The sequence below is a fragment of the Chiloscyllium plagiosum genome, chromosome 28 (assembly GCF_004010195.1).
Source record: "Chiloscyllium plagiosum isolate BGI_BamShark_2017 chromosome 28, ASM401019v2, whole genome shotgun sequence".
Lineage (NCBI taxonomy): Eukaryota > Metazoa > Chordata > Chondrichthyes > Orectolobiformes > Hemiscylliidae > Chiloscyllium > Chiloscyllium plagiosum.
Window position 1 is genome coordinate 1,484,130 of NC_057737.1, and position 20,686 is coordinate 1,504,815.

General features: G+C 44.5%; 1 protein-coding gene across 2 annotated transcripts; it reads right to left on the reverse strand.

Annotated features, from left to right (window-relative positions):
- Nucleotides 1-631: 631 nt before the first annotated feature.
- On the reverse strand, nucleotides 632-16,006 carry eral1 (Era-like 12S mitochondrial rRNA chaperone 1). 2 transcript variants are annotated; one of them, XM_043718069.1, is made up of 10 exons: nucleotides 14,756-16,006; nucleotides 10,390-10,517; nucleotides 9,092-9,193; nucleotides 8,136-8,182; nucleotides 7,991-8,052; nucleotides 7,786-7,898; nucleotides 6,340-6,798; nucleotides 5,515-5,664; nucleotides 4,168-4,248; nucleotides 632-1,431 (listed from the first exon to the last, which is right to left on the reverse strand). In XM_043718069.1, exons 1-10 carry the CDS (start codon nucleotides 14,826-14,828, stop codon nucleotides 1,309-1,311), a joined length of 1,338 nt encoding a protein of 445 aa, XP_043574004.1. In that variant the 5' UTR covers nucleotides 14,829-16,006; the 3' UTR covers nucleotides 632-1,308. The 2 variants fall into 2 exon arrangements, with proteins under 2 accessions (XP_043574004.1, XP_043574005.1); XM_043718070.1 differs by having other exon boundaries at nucleotides 9,116-9,193; nucleotides 14,756-16,002.
- Between the last annotated feature and the right edge of the window lie 4,680 nt (nucleotides 16,007-20,686).

A 20,686-nucleotide genomic window follows, 5' to 3' on the forward strand; every position in this document is an offset into this window, starting at 1 on the left:
TCAGAGCTAATTCTTAGCTCTATCATTCTCCAGAGTGGAGTGTATCAGATACAGACAGAAAACAAGGATTTTACTCAAAATCTTTTAATTGAGTTCTGACATTTTACCATCAAACACAAACTAAACTCCCCAAACCGATAGCTCAGACAGTGTCAAATTCCTCATCCAGACACTGATCAACAAGATTTTAAACTATCCATTAAATACCAAGTGCAATAATTGTTGAAATAATCAGAGTCCAGGAGCAGTCTGTGTGTGAAGCCTCAATCTGGTCACTCCTTTTACCTCATTACTGAACAACCAAGTCTCAGGGTTTGTAAATATCACAGAGACTGGCTGGAGGCAAATGAAATTAGACTTTAGGACAGGCCTGTGTGGCTGGATCAGAGCACAGAGATTTAAATCTCATTCGAGAATTTGAATACAGTTTGAAATTCTCAAACTAAGTCAGTTATAGTTTTTTACATAACACCTGTGAGTTGGTCAAGTTGTCAGCCTTTCAGGGTGAGTGTTCACCCAGGTGGGATCCACACTTCACTCCAAACCCAAACACCTATGTACTTCACTGAAGTGCTGTCTCAAAGGCGCCAATGTCCTACCAGATCATAGGGGGCTACTCTCTCATTCCAGGGGAGAGCACTCAAGGTGACTGGTGGTGGTTTAATTGGAGGGTCAAGGGGAGAGGTCGAGATGGTGTGCCCTTCATGTTAACCTCAGCCAGTGCAGGAAGTGAACCCTCACTCACTCTGCACTGCAATCCAGGTAACTAAGCTAACTGAACCCCCCGAAGCATCCCAGCAAACTCCTCAGTTTTAACCGAAATCCCATCTCAGATTTTTACAGACAGACAATAAATGCCAATCTCTCGCTGAGAGTGAATGATAAGAGGATATTGGTTTAAACTCAGCATACCAACTGTGTTACACCTTCCTCAGGACCCCGTGTCTGGCACGATCACAGGAAAACATCTAACAGCAGCAGCCTCTGTATGATCCATCAGCATCATGCTACTTTCAACCTCACCCCACAGCTTGCTTCAGAAAATTTACCCAGCAATAAAGTACTGCTTGCTAACAAAACATTATTAAAACAGGGCTCCTCAGAATAAGACCCTTGGTCCATGCTCATAGCAAACTGCAGGGGCCTTCCACATCGGGCCATGTGGCTCACACACATGGCGAGAGGTTGATTAGAAGCAGACCGCAGTTCGAGGGGAAAGCGTATACACAGAGTAGGGTTCACATAGTGTGTCTGATGATTCAGGGCCAGCAAGGAGTCACTTCAGAAAGACAGCAAGGAATAGCAGAGTCACTTCTTCACCTTCACACACAGCTTCAACTGCACATCACAGAGAAAGACGTTCATTAAATCCTGGCCCACGTCTTGGGCAATTTTACCGATCAGCTGACCTCCCTGGCCAATTAACAACTTCTGTGGAGACAAAATTTCAAAACACACTAAGTACTATGATCTCAATGTTGTTATTAAACTCCAGAATAAAACCTTGCTCGATGGGTCATTTTGTTTGGGTTTTAACAAGGTGGCCTTTCATTGAAACACAAGCACACAGTGCTGTGGATTTGGGAGCTGGTTTAAACAAAAACTTCTTTATTACATAAAGACAGACAAAATTGTACACACCAAACTATTTACATACAACACACATTTCAAGGTTTCAAAGCACAGTTGTAATAAAATGCCAGCAGCATGCCATGCTGTTACTCAAACACCAAAGAGAATGCCCTCCTCTATCCCACAGACCTTGACTTGAAAGAAGCTTCAATTCCTGGTCATGTGAGTCTGATCACCTCTTCCTTGATTTGTCATAACTGAGCTTCGACGTTCTCAGCTTCACATAACCCCTTTCAGGATTTTAACCAAACACTTCTGGTCTGGAGTCTTTAAACTCACCTTACATTCAGGTTAACCTAGCTTTAACACTTCTAAATTATCGCTTCCTTGCTCAAGAGCAGCTGCTTTCCACATCCAACTAAGAAACCTGCAGAACTTTCAAATGGAGGAGAAAAGGCAGGAAAGCAGAGATGAGGGTTATCAGACGAGCCACAATCTCACTGATGAGCAGAGCAGACTCGATGGGCTACTGCTGCTCTTTATGTCTCCTGGCCTTTTTTCACCATCTCACATCCAGTGAGCCAAGTGAGTGTAGTAGCTCAATACATCAGTAAATAAATGAATTAGATGTTGATCTAAAGCAGTACGTTGGAGATAATTAAAGGAGTTGATATGGTAGATGCAGAGAAATCATTTACTCGGGTTAATGTGGTCTGGAACAAAGGGACATCACTTTAAAATAAGGACTAGTTCATTCAAGAAGTAAGTCAAGTGAAGATATCTTTAATTGAAGAGATGAATAGACTAACATGTCGCACTGTGAACACAGCAAATATGCAGCAGGTTGTGTAAAGAACAAACCAACTTGAACTCCTCTGACTTTCTCCAGGTCAAACAGCTGGTCATGGGTACCACATGAGCCCCAGTAACACCTCAATCTTTGTGGGGTCCACAGAACATTTCTTGTTCCAGTCCTACTCAGGTCCCTCCCCACAACTTTCCCTTCATCATTGCTGCTGCTCCCCTTTCTCATCAGAATTGGAAAAATTGATTAAGTTTGCTTCCAGTTCCCACCCCTCTCTCACCATCACCTGCTCCATCGCTGAGTCCTCCCTTCCCTTCCTCAACATCTGTTTCCATTTCTGGGGATAGGCTGACCACTGATACCCATAACAAACCCACTGACTCCCAGTTACCTAGACTGGACATCCTCTCACCCTGCTTCCTGCAAGGTCTCCACCTCATTCTCCTTGGCATCTGCTCTGACAATGCCACCTTCAACCCAGTGCAGCCTCTGAAACATCCACCTTCTTCCTCAGCCGAGGATTCCCCAACACCGTTGCCAACAGGTGGACACAGCGCCCAACCCATTTCCCGCACTTCAGCCGTCACCCTCTGTCTTCCCTCCCACAACAGTGAGAGGGTGCCCCCATGTCCTCACCTACCATCCCACCAGCATCCAAACCAAAAGGATCATTAGCCTCCACCAGACACATTGCCCTTCCCTTCCTGCTGGCCTTCTGCAGGGACCTACGCTCCATGACACCCTGGTCCACTCCTCCATCACTCCCAATATCTCCCCAGACCCCCACAGAACCTTCCTATGCATTTGCAGAAAATGTAACACCTGCCTGTTACTTCCTTACTCCTCACTATCCAATGCCCAGATACACCTTTCAGGTGAAGCAGCGATTTATCTGTACTTCACACAATCTAGTCGACTGTATTTGCTGCTCACAATGTGGCCTCCTCCTTTACTGGGGAAACAAAGTGCAAACTGGGGGCCCGCTGTGCAGAATACATAGGCTCTGGCTGCAAAAACAGACTGAGCTTCCTGTTGCCTGCCACCGTGTTCCCTGTCTCAGGTTTGCTGCAGTGCTCCAGCACCTCCTTTTTCATTTGGAAACCCTGCAGCTTTCAGGACTCAATACTGAGTTCAGGAAGGTTAGGGCCTGAGCACTTTCCTCCATTTCCTTTATCCCCACACACCTCCAGCCTGGTCATCACAATGGCTGCTTTCAAAGGCAACCGATTTTCACTCACAAATGGTCTCCATTAGCAGCTTCTATCTCTCTCCGCGGCTCAGCATTACTCATTCCATTGTCTGCCTGACTGCTGCTCTCTCTCTCACTGTCTCTGGAGGTTCCATCTCCACCTAGCATTTATACTTTCCCTTCCCCACCTTCAACATATATACCACATTTCCCTAGTTAGAGTCAGCTCTGGAGAAAGGTCACTGGACGCAAAATGTTAACTTGTCTCTCCAGACCCGTTGAGTTTCTCCGGTAATCTTTGTTTTTGTTACAAAGAGAACTGCTTCGGGTTGAGTTCAGGTTGGCCACAAGGAGCAGTTTGGACACCCCTACTTTAAAAGGGACATATGGAAAGGGAACTGTAACACTCTGAATTTTGTCCTTGTTTACATGTAATGCTACGTGTGTGACTGTATGGTACAGAAAGGTGGGCAGCTTCTTTATAAGCAGAGCTGTAATTAACTCTTTCAGAAAGACATGTGTTTTCATAACTGAATAACAACACCGTGAATCCAGCTAGGCCCTGATTACAGCACAGCTTCTATCCCGCATGGATACTGACCGCATGGTTCTTCCTGGCGACTGTGATGTTCTGTAGAATTCGGAGCTCCCCGCTCGGCCCTTCTTCCCACAGTTCAGTGCTCTGAAAGAGCAAGAGGCAGTTAATCTGGCTGTTATAGAGTCATAGGGATGTACAACACAGAAAAAGATCCTCTTGTCCAACTCGTCCATGCTGACCAGATATCCAAAACTAATCTAGTCATATTGATCAGCACTTGGCCCATATCCCTCCAAACCCTTCCTATTACGATACCCATCCAGATGCCTTTTAAATGTTGCAATTGTACCAGCCTCCACCACATCCTCTGGCAGCTCATTCCATACACACATCACCCTCTGCATGAAAAAGTTGCCTCTTAGGTCTCTTTTATATCTTTCCCCTTTCACCCTAAACCTCTAGTTGCCCTCTAGTTCTGGACTCCCCCACCCCAGGGAAAAGACCTTGTCTATTTTTGAAACTTCCGATTACAAATACAGCCATTTCTTCTATAAATCAATAATCGCATTCCAGTGTTAGACAAGAATCACACAATACAAATAGCACTTAAAGTATTGACCATGCAATTTGTTAAAACTTTTTTGCCTCTCATTGTCTCTCATGCTCAACTCTGGTACTCCTCGCAGGTCTGATTTACACAACTCCCCCATGGAAACTGCTCATAAAGTTTATCCAAGTCAAAAGTTTCTGTGCTGACCCAGATCAACAGGTTTGAGGGCATCACAGCCAAGATTGGGTCAGTACCATCCACTCAGATGACAGGAAGCGATGGGAGGTAGTGTTGGTGCAAAGGCAACAGGAGTGGGCAACTGAAAAATAAAATGCCCTCATTGGAACGAATTTGCCCCTCATTAAAGGGAGATATTCAGATCCCTAGTGTTGACACAAAATACATTCAGGTCATCTTTAGCATTCTCTATACTCAGAGAAACAACTTCTGAAAACAACAGTGCACAACATCTCATCTCCCTTGCTTGCCATCTTGGTGAGTGAGGTACACTCTCATGCTGGGATCCAAAAGCAACAGAGGAATAGATCGGCAGAAACATTGCTCAAAGCTTCACAGTCAGTGAGCCATTCAGAAATGTACCCCGAGTGGAAGAGAAAACAGGACAGCCAAGATCTCTCACAACAGGGAGATGACCAACCATGGCCAAAACACCAAAATCTCCTTCAATGGGGCCAAGGAAGCTTAGTCACCGACCTGGAGATAGACAGAACCTTGTCTAAATAGCTCAGTAATGGATGAAGGATACTGAAACTCACTTCAGTACCACCTGCCCAGAGGCTTTCAGATTGAAACCAGAGAGGCCTGCGAAGAGCCAGTGCAGCCCAACCACCCACCATTACCTGAGTGATGTTGTATGGCACCTCTTGAGGCAGGTATTCCAATAATCGCTCTCGGATCAGGTTACGACAGATCTCCTGGGGTGACTGGTCAGTGAGGACAGCACTGTGATAATCCCAGGATCCTGGCTTGGCTTGTGATATCAGGTACCGCTGGATACAGGAAAAAGTTCATGGTGTAGGATTTCAAGATTTTTTTGGAAACATGAAAAGACATCCTTGAACCCACTGACACTTTATTTCAGTGACGTTCCCCAATTACTCCAATAGCTCCTTCTGCAAACTGCCCAAATTATTTACATTAATAACATTTGATAAGTGTCTCTGAACATCGGATGACACTAAAAAATGCTGCATAAAAGTAGTAATTACTGAACTACTTACTAGCATTTCCTATACAGCCTGAATGGATTTTCAAACATGACTTTTAAAGTTCTGAACACACCAAAGGAATTAGGAAAGAGATTGTCTTTAACTATCCTAACAACTTCTTTAATCATTTAAAAAATGTTAATTAAATCATCCATTAATTGCCTATATTTAAAGGACAGTAAACTCCCTTTGTGCAGTCTGTCCTTCTAATTTAACTTATGTAGCCCAGGTATCATTTTGCTAAATCTGTGCTGCACTGCTCCAAGACCATCATATCCATATCTGAGAGACAGTGCAAGGACTGAACACAGTTACACCAACTGTTTTCTCTCTAAAGTTTTAATTAACCCTTCACATTGCTGATTGTCTGGGAACTAAAAGCGAATATTTCATGAACTTTTCCGTTATGTTTTGCACCCATCATGCTACTGAGCAATTGAAAATGGTTTTGCTTACCTGCAGAGTTTCCACTTCCTCCCCGTTGATAGCTGAAAGCATAAACACTTCAGTGAAGTGAGGCCAGCCCTGCTGGTTTTTCAAACCTCTGCACGGCTCAGTTAATCGCTTCTCCTGCCCTATGGGCTCTGGATTTGCTGATTGCTGTATGCTGCTCTCACCGTCAGAGATGTGGTCAAGAGATTGGTCTGTATGAGGTATCTCCAGGTTTCTCTGCCAAGAGGCAGTGGGGGCTCTCTTATGCGTAACAGACGTGTTGTCCATGGCTCCAGATTCAACTGCTGTCCCACACTCTTTCCTCCCAGTTCTACTTTTTCCAGACAAATTTCCAGTCAGAGCATTCTGCTTCAGCGAAGAATTGAACTTGGATTTTACTTTCAGTTTCTTATTGTTCACGAATCCTTCAGTCAGCTTGGCGGTCAATTCCAGGAGGAGGCCTTTATCCTTTAATCCGTCCACCTAGCGCCAACCAACAAACAACAGTGACAGAATCAATTGGCTGGGTTTTGTGTGTGTGTGTTCTGCAGGACTAATTTCATTGACATGTAGCCCACTGCATTCATCTTGTTAATGTTCCCTCTTCAAATGGAAGACTTGCATTTCCATAGCAGCTTGCGCATTCTTACAACGGACCCGAAGCTCTTTACTGTGCAGTCACTTGTGTATGCCAGGAACACAGCAGCTAGTTCACATCAACTCCCACAGACAGCAATGAACAAACAATCAAATCAGAACAGATGGCTTTTTGCAGTAAACAGACATTACTTGTAGGATGAACGTTTATCAGGGAAACACAGGAGAACTTTACAACACTTGTTAGAAATGTTAAGGTGGGATCTCTTAAGTCCATCTGAGGAAACTCACATCAATAGTGCCACACTCCACAGGCCTGCAGCAAGATCAGCAGCTGCAGAAGATGGGGGCCCAATCTTCTCATTTGGAGTTGTGCTACACTCTCGAGAAATGGGTTTATTTCAATGAGGTCTCTTATATTGTTTATTTAATTCCCAAGATATTTCCTTCTGGAAGGATGTCCAAGTTCCCAAAACAGTGGTGAGTCAAGAAATGAGAAGCTTGGGAAGTTTATAAAATCATGAGGGGCATGGATAGGATAAATAGACAAAGTCTTTTCCCTGGGGTGGGCGAGTCCAGAACTAGAGGGCATAGGTTTAGGGTGAGAGGGGAAAGATATAAAAGAGACCGAAGGGGCAGAGGGTGGTACGTGTATGGAATGAGCTGCCAGAGGATGTGGTGGAGGCTGGTACAATTACAGCATTTAAAAGGCACCTGGATGGGTATATGAATAGGAAGGGTTTGGATGGATATGGGCCGGGTGCTGGCAGGTGGGACTAGATTGGGTTGGGATATCTGGTCGGAATGGACGGGTTGGACTGGAGGGTCTGTTTCCGTGCTGTACATTTATGACTCTATGTCACAGTTTCTTACCTTGTTTAAGACCAGAACTGCTGGGACATGGGAATACGTTGTAAGGCATTTCAACAATTCAGTGTGGAGCTTGCTGCGTGTCCAGTGGTCTGAGATGTCTACTAAAGCAAGCACTGGGAGGCAAACACAATGAAGGTTTTCACTCAGTCAGCAGGTCCAGGCACATTGAACTGTCTGGATCAAGATAAATTTCTCTCTCACTCACCCAAGTCTGCTTCTTTCACCGAGTGCCAGGGGTCAACCAGTAAGGATGCCTCCAGGTTGTGCCTGGCCAGAAGGGAAAGGTAACTTACTGAACAGATCAGAGAAATCGTAAAATATGAAATAAAGAGAGAGAAAACATGTGGAACCTTTTTCCTTTGATGGCAGGAACGATACCAGGAGTATCCAGAAGAACCTGAACAGAAAGTGAGACAGAGAATTCAATCAGGAACAGCAAGAAAATGAAGATGAATCTGCACCAACAGAGCACATTACAATGATGCCAGGCTTATCGAAAGGCATTTGGGAAATTAAGCAGTGACTTAATTTTAAGGCTTGAGCATCTTGGGAAGGGGATAAGGAAGCGAGGGATAAAGCAAAGAGTAGGAATTTAGGAGAGAGCTTCTGACTGCACTGGCATATGTGACAGATCCAACAGCAAGGACTTGAGAGGCAAGAGTCATCAAAGAGGTGGTGATAACCTGCAAGCCCTCAGCTGCGAAGGATTGGACACTCGAGGGTTTAGGTTTACCCAAGAGGACTATTTTACAAGTAGGGAAAGTGAATGGTCAGCACACTTATGAAAACTGAATTGAGGACAAGGTCTCAAAGAGAAGTCAGACTCCGAGAAATGCAAGGGAAACTCCAGCAAGGCGGGCTACGGTCACAGGCAAGGCTGGGCGGTCAGTGCTTTGCTGGATCGAGGGAAGAAGCTGAACGATGGGGTCAACCTTTAGTGGCAAAGTCCATGGGCTGCTTACACTTGGTGTAATATACAGATAAGCGGGGTTTAAGGAGATAGTTAGTTGGACTTGCTCATAGACTGCTAGCCATTCCTCTCTGTGGAACCAGTCACTAAGAGCGGTGTCGTAAACTAGAATGGACACTCAGTTATCCTTCCCTGCAATGGCTGAAACAGTCACTTTCAGGGGTTTGCACTCCCATGAAGAGTCATACCCCAGCAACAAGCTCAACAGGCAAATACAAATGGCCTGGGCCACTCACATTCCCATACAAAACAAAGTTTCTCACTTCACTCAAACCTTCACCTCATCCAAAACAACATTCAATCAGATGGAACTAAAAGCTTTTGAAAACAAGATACTTCAGGAGAAAGGTGGGCACACACAATTTGTGTCTCTCCATCAGTGATGACTCCTTGAGCTCGACAGCGTGTTGTGTGAACTTTGCTCGAAACAGGAAAGACCTACAACATAATAAGCAGAAAACATGAACAACAAGCAAACCAATTCAGGCACACGGTTCCAGCCAGCCAGCAAAGATAGGGTACAGTTCATATCCTGCTAAACATCACACTCACCTATTTAATTCTTAAACTATCTCAAGATATCTCCACCCCTCACTAACAAATGTTTGATTGTATTATTTTATTGAGAAATGTGTACATTTGATTAGATTCCCTACAGTGTGGAAACAGGCCCTTCAGCCCAACCCAGTCCACACCAACCCTCCGAAGAGTAACCCACCCAGATCCATTTCCCCCTGACTAATGCACCTAATAATACAGGAATTTAGCACGGCCAATCCACCTGACCTGCACATCCTGTGGGAGGGAACCGGAGCACCCGGAGGAAACCCACACAGACACGGGGAGAACGTGCAAACTCCACACAGACAGTCATCCGAGGCTGGAATCAAACCCAGGTCCCTGGTGCTGTGAGGCTGCAGTGCTATCCACTGAGCCACTGAGTCTCAATATTTCACAATATGCCACCAGGGTGACACAGTGGCTCAGTTGTTAGCACTGCTGCCTCGCAACACCAGGGACCCAGGTTTGATTCCAGCCTCGGCTGACTGTGCAGACTCCACACAGACATTCTCCTCATGTCTGCGTGGTTTCCTCCCACAATTCAAAGACGTGCAGGTTAGGTGAACTGACCGTGCTAAATTGCCCATAATGTTAGCCGCATTAGTCAAAGGGAGATGGGTCTGAGTGTGTTACTCTTCAGAGGGTCTATGTCGAATTGTTGGGCCAAAGGGCCTGTTTCCATACTATCGGGAATCTAATCTATATTCTAACACTTGCTGCCACTAGTTACATTGAGTGAAAGCTCAGAATCTTCCTCAGTGTCACCTGAGGGTGGGCAAGTAACAGGGACTTCAGTCCAAGGTCCAGTTACTCCTGTTCATTTACCACTGCCCCCATCCTGCCTTACTGAATTCTTCCCTGGTCTCCACTCTTCCTCTCCTCCTCCTTGCCATTCCACCGACAGGAACCTGTTTCAGCTGTAACATTTTCCAATCCTGATACAAGGTCATTGACCTGAAACATTAACTGTTTCATCCTTGTCTGACCTGCTAAATGTTACCAATATTTTCAGATAATATCCAGATCAAATCAAGAGCATCAAGTCTTCCTCTCAAACAGTAAGCTGTGATTACCTTTCTGCGAAGCAGCTGGTTGGACAAGGTGGATTTCCCGGCATTTGGAGCCCCAATGATGGCGACTCGGAGCACACGGGGGTTTCCAGGCTGGTCTGGCTGAAGGAGCAGGAGATCATCCTGCTCAGCTGTAGGACAGAAACACATCTTTAATCATTCAGAAAACTGAATCTTGTGAGCAGAGTGCCAGGCAGAGTCAAGAATGAATCACTGAAGAGAAATTGTTTAGGCCAATCTACAAAAGCTGCATCAGGCATTGCACCTCAATAGTCATACAGGCCTCAGAAAGGGTACAGAGAACATAGAACAGATCAGCACAGTATAGGCCCTTCGGCCCTTGATGTTGTGCCGGCCTTTTATCCTACTCTAAGATCAAACTAACCTACATAGCCTTCATTGTACTGTCTTCCATGCCCCTAATGTATCTGACTCTACCACCGCTGCTGGCAGGGCATTCCACACCACTCTGTGTAAAGACACTGCCTCTGCCATTTACCCGAAACCTTCCTCCAATCACCTTAAAATGCCCCCTTGGGATAGCCATTTCTGCCCTGGCAGGTGAAATGTGAGGAGGATGTTAGGAGATTACAGGGTGACCTGGACAGGTTAGGTGAGTGGTCAGATGCATGGCAGATGCAGTTTAATGTGGATAAATGTGTGGTTATCCACTTTGGTGGCAAGAACAGGAAGGCAGATTACTACCTAAACAGAGTCAAGTTAGGTAAAAGGGAAGTATGAGATCTAGGTGTTCTTGTACATCAGTCACCAAGCATGCAGGTACAGCAGGTAGTGAAGAAGGCTAGTAGCATGCTGGCCTTCATAACAAGAGGGATTGAGTATAGAAGCAAAAAGGTTCTCCTGCAGCTGTACAGGGCCCTGGTCAGACCGCACCTGGAATATTATGTGCTGTTTTGGTCTCCAAATTTGAGGAAGGACATTCTGGCTATTGAGGGAGTGCAGCGTAGGTTCACAAGGTCAATTCCCGGAATGACAGGACTATCTTACGGTGAAAGACTGGAGCGACTGGGCTTGTATACGCTTGAGTTTAGAAGGCTGAGAGGGGATCCGATTGAGACGTACAAGATTATCAAAGGATTGATCACTTGGAGGCAAGAAACATGTTTCTGCTGATGGGTGAGTCCTGAACCAGAGGACACAGTTTAAAAATAAGGGGTAGGCCATTTAGGACAGAGTTGAGGAGAAACTTCTTCACCCAGAGAGTGGTGGGTGTGTGGAATGCTCTGCCCCAGAAGGCAGTGGAGGCCCAGTCTCTGGATACTTTCAGGAAAGAGATGGATAGAGCTCTTAAGGATAGTGGAATCAAGAGTTATGGGGATAAGGCAGGAACATGATACTGATTGTGGATGATCAGCCATGATCATAATGAATGGTGGTGAGGCTTGAAGGGCCGAATGGCCTAGTCCTGCACCTGTTGTCTATAAAGTCTTTAGCTATCCACTCTATCTATGCCTCAACATCTTGTACACCTCCATCAAGTCACCTCTCATCCTTCTTCACTCAAATGAGAAAAGCCTTAGCTCCCTCAACCTTTCTTCATAAGACATGCCCTCCAGTCCAGGCAGCATCCTGGTAAATCTCCTCTGCAACCGCTCTAAAGCTTTTACATCCTTCCAATAGTGATGCGACCAGAACTGAACACAATATTCCAAGTGTGGTCTAACCAGGGCTCTATAGAGCTGCAGCATAAACTCAATCCCCCTGCTCATGAAAGCCAGCACACCATATGCATTCTTAACAACCCAATCACCTTGGGTGGCAACTTTGAGGGAACCATAGACATGGACCCCAAGATCCCTCTGTTCCTCCATGCTGCCAAAGATCCTGCCTTTATCCCTGTATTGGGCATTCAAATTCGACCTTCTATAGTGAATCACTTCCCACTTTTCCAGGTTGAACTCCGTCTGCCACTTATCAGCCCAGTTCTGCATCCTGTCAATGTCCTGTTGCAACCCACAACAGCCATCCACCACACTATTTACCACTCCACCAACCTTCCTGTCATCAGTAAACTTACTAACCCACTGTTCCATTTCTTCATTCAAGTCAATTATAAAAATCACAAGGAGCAGAGATCCCAGTACAGATCCCTGTGGAATACCACTGGTCACCAAGCTCCAGGCTGAATACTTTTCATCTACCACCACCCTCTGTCTTCTATAGGCCAGCCAATTTTCTATCTGGACAGCTATATCCCATGCCTCCTTACTTTGTGAATGAGCCTATCATGGGGAGCCTTATCAAATACCGTGCTAAAATCCATGTACATCACATCCACTGTTCTACCTTCAATGGGTTTTGTCACATCCTCAAAGAACTTAATAAGGCTTGTGAGGCATGACCTGCCCCTCAAAGCCATGCTGACTATCTCTAATCAAGCTATGGTTTTCCAAGTACTCATAAACCCTGTCTCTCAGAATCCTTTCCAATAACTTGTCCACCAGTGACTTAAGGCTGATTGGTCTGTAGTTCCCAGGATTATCCCTATTCCCTTTTGTGAACAAGAGAATATCACTTGCCACCCTCCAGTGGATAGTGAGGATGCAAAGATCATCGCCAAAGATGCAGCAATCTCTTCCTTTGCTTCCTTTAGTAATCTTGGGTAAATCCAATCTGGCCCAGGGGATGTATCTATCCTTATGTTTTTCAAAACTTTCAGCACATCCTCCTTCAGAACATCAACCTGTTCTAGCATATTGGTCTGTTTCACACTGTTCTCACAAACTCCAAGGTCCCTCCCAGTAGTGAAAACTGAAGCAAACTATTCAGTAAGGACCTCCCCTACCTCCTCCGACTCCAGGCAGATGTTACTTCTGCTATCCCTGATTGGTCCAACCCTCACTCTGGCCATTCTCTTGTTTCTCATATAAGTGTTGAATGCCTTAAGAATTTTCTTAACCCTTTCTGCTAAAGCTTTTTCATGCTCCCTTCTAGCTCTCCTAAATCCATTCTTCAGTTCCTTCCTTGCTACCTTATAACCTTCTAGAGTCCTGTCTGATCCTTGCCTCCTCAACCTTCAGTGAGCTTCCTTCTTCCTCTTGGCTAGATGTTCCACATCCCTTGTCACCCCAGGTTCTTTCACCCTACCATCCCTTCCTTGCCTCAGTGCGATAGACCTGTCCAGCACTATCAGCAAGTGCTCCCTAAACAACCTCCACATTTCTGTTGTGCATTGCCCTGAAAACATCTTGGGCGCCCCAGTTCCTGCCTAATAGCTTTGTAATATCCCCTTCCCCCAATTAATCACTTACCCATACTGTCTGCTCCTGTCGCTCTCCATTACTGTAGTAAGGGGGAGGGGAGGGTGCATTTAAGCCACAATTACACCAGGGGTGAGAAGGTTAAATTATGAAGACAAATTGGATTGAAGAAGCTTGAATTGTCCTGAGTTTAGAAGCGTTTAAGGTATAGACAGGCTGTGCATCACAGGATTTGGAGAAAAACCAGTTGAGGTACAGGTCAGTCATGACAAATATATTACAGAACACGTTCTGTAGATGAATAACCTTCTTTGTTCCAAGATGCAAACATACACCAACACCACATACATCACTACTGTTAAAAATAACTCACTGGTAATGTGTAGACTCTTCAACTTCTCAAAATATTTCAACTTCTATTTCTTCCAATGAATACTTATACATAACATGATGCAGGGAAAGATGGTGAGGAAAATTGACAAGTGTTCCACTACAAGTCCAACTCCAGAGAGTCTTATATCCAGCATAAGGCGACTCATGTTGCAGTGCCAACTTTCTCATAACTGAGCTGTGTAATGATCTTGTCAAAGCAAGTTGATCATAATTATGTATAAATTGGCAATGGCAAGCAAACTAGTTTCAGACATGAGTCGAAGAGTGTGGTGCTGGAAAAGCACAGCTGGTCAGGCAGCATCAGAGCAGTAGAAGAATAGATGTTTCTAGCATAAGCCAGTCATCAGCAATGAAGGACTTAACGATTGAAACCTCGATTCTCCTGCTCCGCAGATGCTGCCCAACCGGCTGTGCGTTTTCAGCACCACTCTCAACTCTGATCTCCAGCATTTGTAGTCCTCACTTTTTCCTAGTTTCAGACATGCCACCATACCCTGATAGCAGTGTGCAAGAACAGGAAAACGTGCATCATACTGGTCTCAGTCTGTAATTTACTATACATTACTGTCTTTCCCATTCTTCAAAAGATGGATTTGTACCAGGCCTTGGGAGTTTGCAGTCGTTTAAAAATTGTCAATCATGGTATACCCAACTTGACAAAAATTGCTTGTAGAAAACCATTTAGACGAGTATGTTAAAAAACTTACAGGTCATCCAACTTTAAAAAGAATCCCAGCACAAGTAACAGAGCTCACCTTTACTCACAGCGACAGCAGGTGGGTATTCTCCAATGACACCCTCAGTTTCTTGTTTCGGAACACCATACATACTTCGTAAAGCCGAAGTACGGCTCTGGTGACTAGCAAGTGAGCGGGTGACTCTGGGAAGCCAGTCAGCTTGAAGAAATGCAAATGCTAAGAACCAAAAAAGCAGCAGACAATGTTACATAGAACAGCTCTAACAGTCAACCTTCGCACCTTTTTCCAAGTGCCTCCTGTTCACTTGCATATAACCTATTAATTTTCTAACTTTGAATTTTGATCAAAGTTAACTCACTTGACATGAACAGTTCTTTTTCTCTGCATGGATGTTGTTGACCTGAGTACTTGCAGTATTTTGTGTTCTTTTGTCAAAACAACATGATACTGGATTAACAACAAAAGGCTGCAAACAAAATCATCTGGCAGCCACGACAACTTCCTCCATTGTTAACCCATGTTCATATTATCTCAGCACATGGTGTAGATTAACCACTCATCTATAAAACTTCCACTTCAGTTCCCCATACATGCTTTCAAATAGAATTATAGAAATTCTGCATCTTGCTAGAAAGGAGATCAGTCAATGCATTCGATGCTCCATTGGTCCTCTCTGATATTACTGAAGCCCCATTGCACTGATTGTTTAATTAAATACATAGCTTCTTCTATAAGTCACAGCTTTTTTCAGGCCTGTTTCATTGTAGACATCACCCAATAAAGCACCTCAAAACTGGAAACAACATTTAAATCAGGTGAATGCAACATAATTTAGTCCAATAGACTTTACTTTGGGAATCTCTCAACCCCAAAAAAATGACCAGTGATCATATTCACAACTTATTTTAAATAACAGTTGATTTTTAAAAAGTATATATATTACTTAAAACTACCTGTTCATAATCTTCATCCAAGTCATGTTCATCTTTGGGATAATGCCTTGAATTAATTTATAATTTGAGAGTGTAAATTTATCATTTTGGCTTTAAAAATCTGATTGTGAAAAATAAATAACTCCAGTCGCTGCTGAAATGGGTGTGAATCTTATGAAGGCCATGTGATTAGGTCATGACAAAAAATTTCATAATGTCTAATGAAGACAGATTACAAACAAGAGTGCCAGCATTTATTTTTAATAATGATGACAGCAAACAAGGTGCTTCAACCAAATGCTGATTACCTCCTAAAAAAGAACCAAACTTTACATTGCGAAATTGCATGTAGCTCATAAGCACAGTTGCAATTTACAGTTATAGGATATAAAACAGTAGCAGGACAGTGATAATTCTGGGGTAGCAGTGTTGTTGCTGAGGGAGAAAAAGTGGCCATGGACTGCGAGTTATGTTTTGGGTGTCATGAAATTTTCCAATACTTGAGCCACAAGCAGCAAGTTGCCAGTTTATCCTCTCGTCTGAATGACTCTTCATGACGATACGTTCACAATCCTATCCCGCAGTCTGAGTGTAGTCCTGGACTACACAATAAATACCAGCCTGAACATGGAAATGCACCCAATGAATAAGAAAAACTACAAGGGTGATTGAGAATTATTACTGAATCTCTGAAATTCCCGCCCCAAAGCTTTTCCCTGATCTTTAAACCTTTCTGATCAAATATCTGGTCACCTGTTCTCTCCACAGATGCTGCTATGCCTGCCATGTATCTCCAGCATTTGCTGCATATTATACCCAATATTTTTTATCCTGGTGTCAACTTACTTGTCGAATTAAAGTCACATGAAGAACCTTGGGATGTTATCCCAGGTAATGGATGCTGTATAATTGCAAATTATTGGTTACTGAATACGGGTTAGCTTAGTAAATATGCAGGGACCATACGAAAGCAGAACAGGAGTAGGTTTTTCAGCCTCAAGCCTGCTCCACTCACCAATCGGATCATGACTGATCCAACACTCTTCTTGTCCACTTTTCTGCCCTTGCCCCCTAACCCTTAATTTTCTGGCTGATCAAGCACCTAGCTCACCTTTAAATATATACAAGGACTCTGCCCCCACAGCTCTCTGTGGCAATGAGTTCCAAAGACACACAACAGGGCATGGTTAGGAACATGGGACTGGGATATCATAGCAATTACACAAACATGGCTAAGGGATGGACAGGACTAGCAGCTTAATGATTCAGGATACAAATGCTACAGGAAGGACAGAAAGGGAGGCAAGACATTTTTGATAAGGAATAGCATTACAGCTGTACTGAAGAAGGATATTCCCGGAAACACATCCAGGGAAGTTATTTGGGTGGAACTGAGAAACAAGAAAGGGTTGATCACCTTGTTGGGATTGTATTATAGACTCCCTAATAGTCAGAGGGAAATTGAGAAACAAATTTGTAAGATCTCAGTTATCTCTAAGAATAATAGGGTAGTTACGGTAGCGGATTTTAACTTTCCAAACATAGACTGGGACTGCCATAGTGTTCAGGGTTTAGATGAAGAGGAATTTGTTAAGAGTTTACAAGAAACTTTTCTGATTCAGTATGTGGATGTACCTACTAGAGAAGGTGCAAAACTTGACCTACTCTTGGGAAATAAGGCAGGGCAGGTGACAGAGGTGTCAGTGGGGGAGCACTTTGGGGCCAGCGACCATAACTCTATTAGATTTAAAATAGTGATGGAAAAGGATAGACCAGATCTAAAAGTTGAAGTTCTAAATTGGGAAGGCGAATTTTGACAGTATTAGGCAAGAACGTTCAAAAACTGATTGGGGGGCAGATGTTCGCAGGTAAAGGGATGGCTGGAAAATGGGAAGCCTTCAGAAACGAGATAACGAGAGTCCAGAGAAAGTATATTTCTGTCAGGGTGAAAGGGAAGGCTGGTAGGTATAGGGAATGCTGGATGATGAGAGAAATTAAGGGTTTGGTTAAGAAAAAGAAGGAAGTATATGTCAGGTATAGACAGGATAGATCGAGTGAATCCATAGAAGATATAAAAGCAGTAGGAGTATACTTAAGAGAAAAGTCAGGAGGGCAAAAAGGGAACATGAGATAGCTTTGGTAAATAAAGTTAAGGAGAATCCAAAGGGTTTTTACAAATACATTAAGGACAAAAGGGTAACTAGGGAGAGAATAGCGCCCCTCAAAGATCAACAAGTCGGCCTTTGTATGGAGCCGCAGGAGTTGGGGGAGATACAAAACGAGTATTTTGCATTAGAATTTACTGTGGAAAAAGACATGGAAGATATAGACTGTAGGGAAATAGATCTTGAAAAATGTCCAGATTACAGAGGAGGAAGTGCTGGATGTCTTGAAACACATAAAAGTGGATAAATCCCCAGGATCTGATCAGGTGTACCCTAGAACTCTGGAAAGCTAGGGAAGTGATTGCTGGGCCTCTTACTGAGATATTTGCATCACCGATAGCCACAGGTGAGGTGCCGGAAGACGGGAGGTTGGCTAATGTGGTGCGCCACTGTTTAAGAAGGGTGGTAAGGGCAAGCCAGGGAACTATAGACAAGTGAGCCTGACGTTGGTGGTGGGCAAGTTGTTGGAGGGAATCCTGACGGACAGGGTGTACATGTATTTGGAAAGGCAAGGACTGATTAGGGATAGTCAGCATGGCTTTGTGCGTGGGAAATCATGTCTTACAAACATGAGTTTTTTTGAAGAAGTAACAAAGAGGATTGATGAGGGCAGTGAGGTAGATGTGATCCATATGGACTTCAGTAAGGCGTTCGACAAGGTTCCCCATGGGAGACTGGTTAGATTAGATTCCCTACAGTATGGAAACAGGCCCTTTGGCCCAACCAGTCCACATTGACAGTATGGAAACAGGCCCTTTGGCCCAACCAGTCCACATTGACTCTCCGAAGAGTAACCCACCCAGTCCCGTTTCCCTCTGACTAATGCACCTAACACTATGGGCAATTTAGCATGGACAATTCACCGAACCTGCACATCTTTGGACTGTGGGAGGAAAATGGAGCACCCGGAAGAAACCCACACAGACACAGGGAGAATGTGCAAACTCCACACAGACAGTCACCCGAGGCTGGAATCGAACCTAGGACACTGGTGCTATGAGGCAGCAGCGCTAACCACTGAGCTAACTGTACCGCCAAGGTTACATCTCATAGAATACAGGGAGAACTAGCCATTTGGATACAAAACTGGCTCAACTGTAGAAGACAGGGGGTGGTGCTGGAGGGTTGTTTTTCAGACTGGAGGCCTGTGGCCCATGGAGTCCGACAAAGATTGGTGCCAGGTCCACTATTTTTTGTCATTTATATAAATGATTTGGATGTGAGCATAAGAAGTTTGCAGATGACACCAAAATTGGAGGTGTAGTGGACAGTGAAGGAGGTTACTTCAGATTGCATCAGGATCTTGATCAGATTGGCCAATGGGCTAAGGAGTGGCAGATGGACTTAAATTTAGATAAATGTGAGGTGCTGCATTTTGGGAAAGCAAATCTTAGCAGGACTTATACACTTAATGATAAGGTCTGAGGGAGTGTTGCTAAACAAAGAGACCTCGGAGTGCAGGTTCATCGCGCATTGAAAGTGGAGTCGCAGGTAGATAGGATAGTGAAGGCGGCGTTTGGTATGCTTTCCTTTATTGGTCAGAGTATTGCGTACAGGAGTTGGGAGGTCATGTTGCGGCTGTACAGGACATTGGTTAGGCCACTGTTGGAATATTGCGTGCAATTCTGGTGTCCTTTCTATCGGAAAGACATTGTGAAACTTGAAAGGTTCGAAGTTTGAGAGAAGATTTGTAGCTCGGGTGCTCGTTGTTGTGGTTCTGTTCGCCGAGCTGGGAATTTGTGTTGCAGACGTTTCGTCCCCTGTCTCGGTGACATCCGGAAGCGGCAGATTCAAACCACTACAAATGCTGGAGGAAAGATCACAGAAGCGCTTCACAGGAGGCTCCCAAGCTGAGGATGTCATCTAGAGCCCAGAACTAGAGGGCAGAGGTTTAGGGCGAGAGGGGAAAAATATAAAACAGACCTATGGGGCAACTTTTTCATAGAGTGTAGTTAGGGTATGGAATGAGCTGCTAGAGGAAGCGGCGGAGGCTAGTACAATCATACTTGGATGGGTATATGAATAGGGAGGTTTTAGAGGGATATGGGCCAGGTGCTGTAAGGTGGGACTGGATTGGGTTGGGATATCTGGTTAGCATGAATGAGTTGGACCGAAGGGTCTGTTTCTGTGCTGTACATCTCTATGACTCTATACTCATCTCAGTACTGAACTGGCACACCTTTATCCTGAGATGATGCCCTCTGGCCTCATTCTACCCCAGGAGGGGGAACATCCTCTCAGCACTGACCCAGTCAAGCACCTTCAGAATCCGACATGTTTCAATGAAGTTACCTCTCATTCTTCTAAACTCCAGTCAGTAGAATCACAACCGGTTTAGATTTTGCTCACAAAACAATTCCTCCATAACAGGGTTTGGAGATGCCGGTGTAACAGCACACCAGTCAGCACCTTCAAACTCCAGCATCCCCTGGGTAACAGCACACCATTCAGCACCATTAAACTCCAGCACCCCCTGGGTAACAGCACACCATTCAGCACCATCAAACTCCAGCATCCCCTGGGTAACAGCACACCATTCAGCACCTTCAAACACCAGCATCCCCTGGGTAACAGCACACCAGTCAGCACCTTCTCCAAGCCATGTGTTATCTTGTAAGTTTCTATTTGTAAGTTTCTTGTAAGTTATCTTTTAAGTTTCTATTTGATCTCCCCTTAACCTTCTAACCTCCAATGAACGCCCCTGAGCGTTCACGCTGTTTCAGAGCAAATCTCTGACTGGCTACACGCCTGCTCGTTCATTTAGTTTCACCCGTGAGTTTTAGTAGAAATCACTTCTCTGAAATAAAGCAAGTAACTGTAGTACTATCAGCAACACTGTGGTGTGGACGGGCCGGTGCTGGACTGGGGTGGACAAAGTTAAAAATCACACA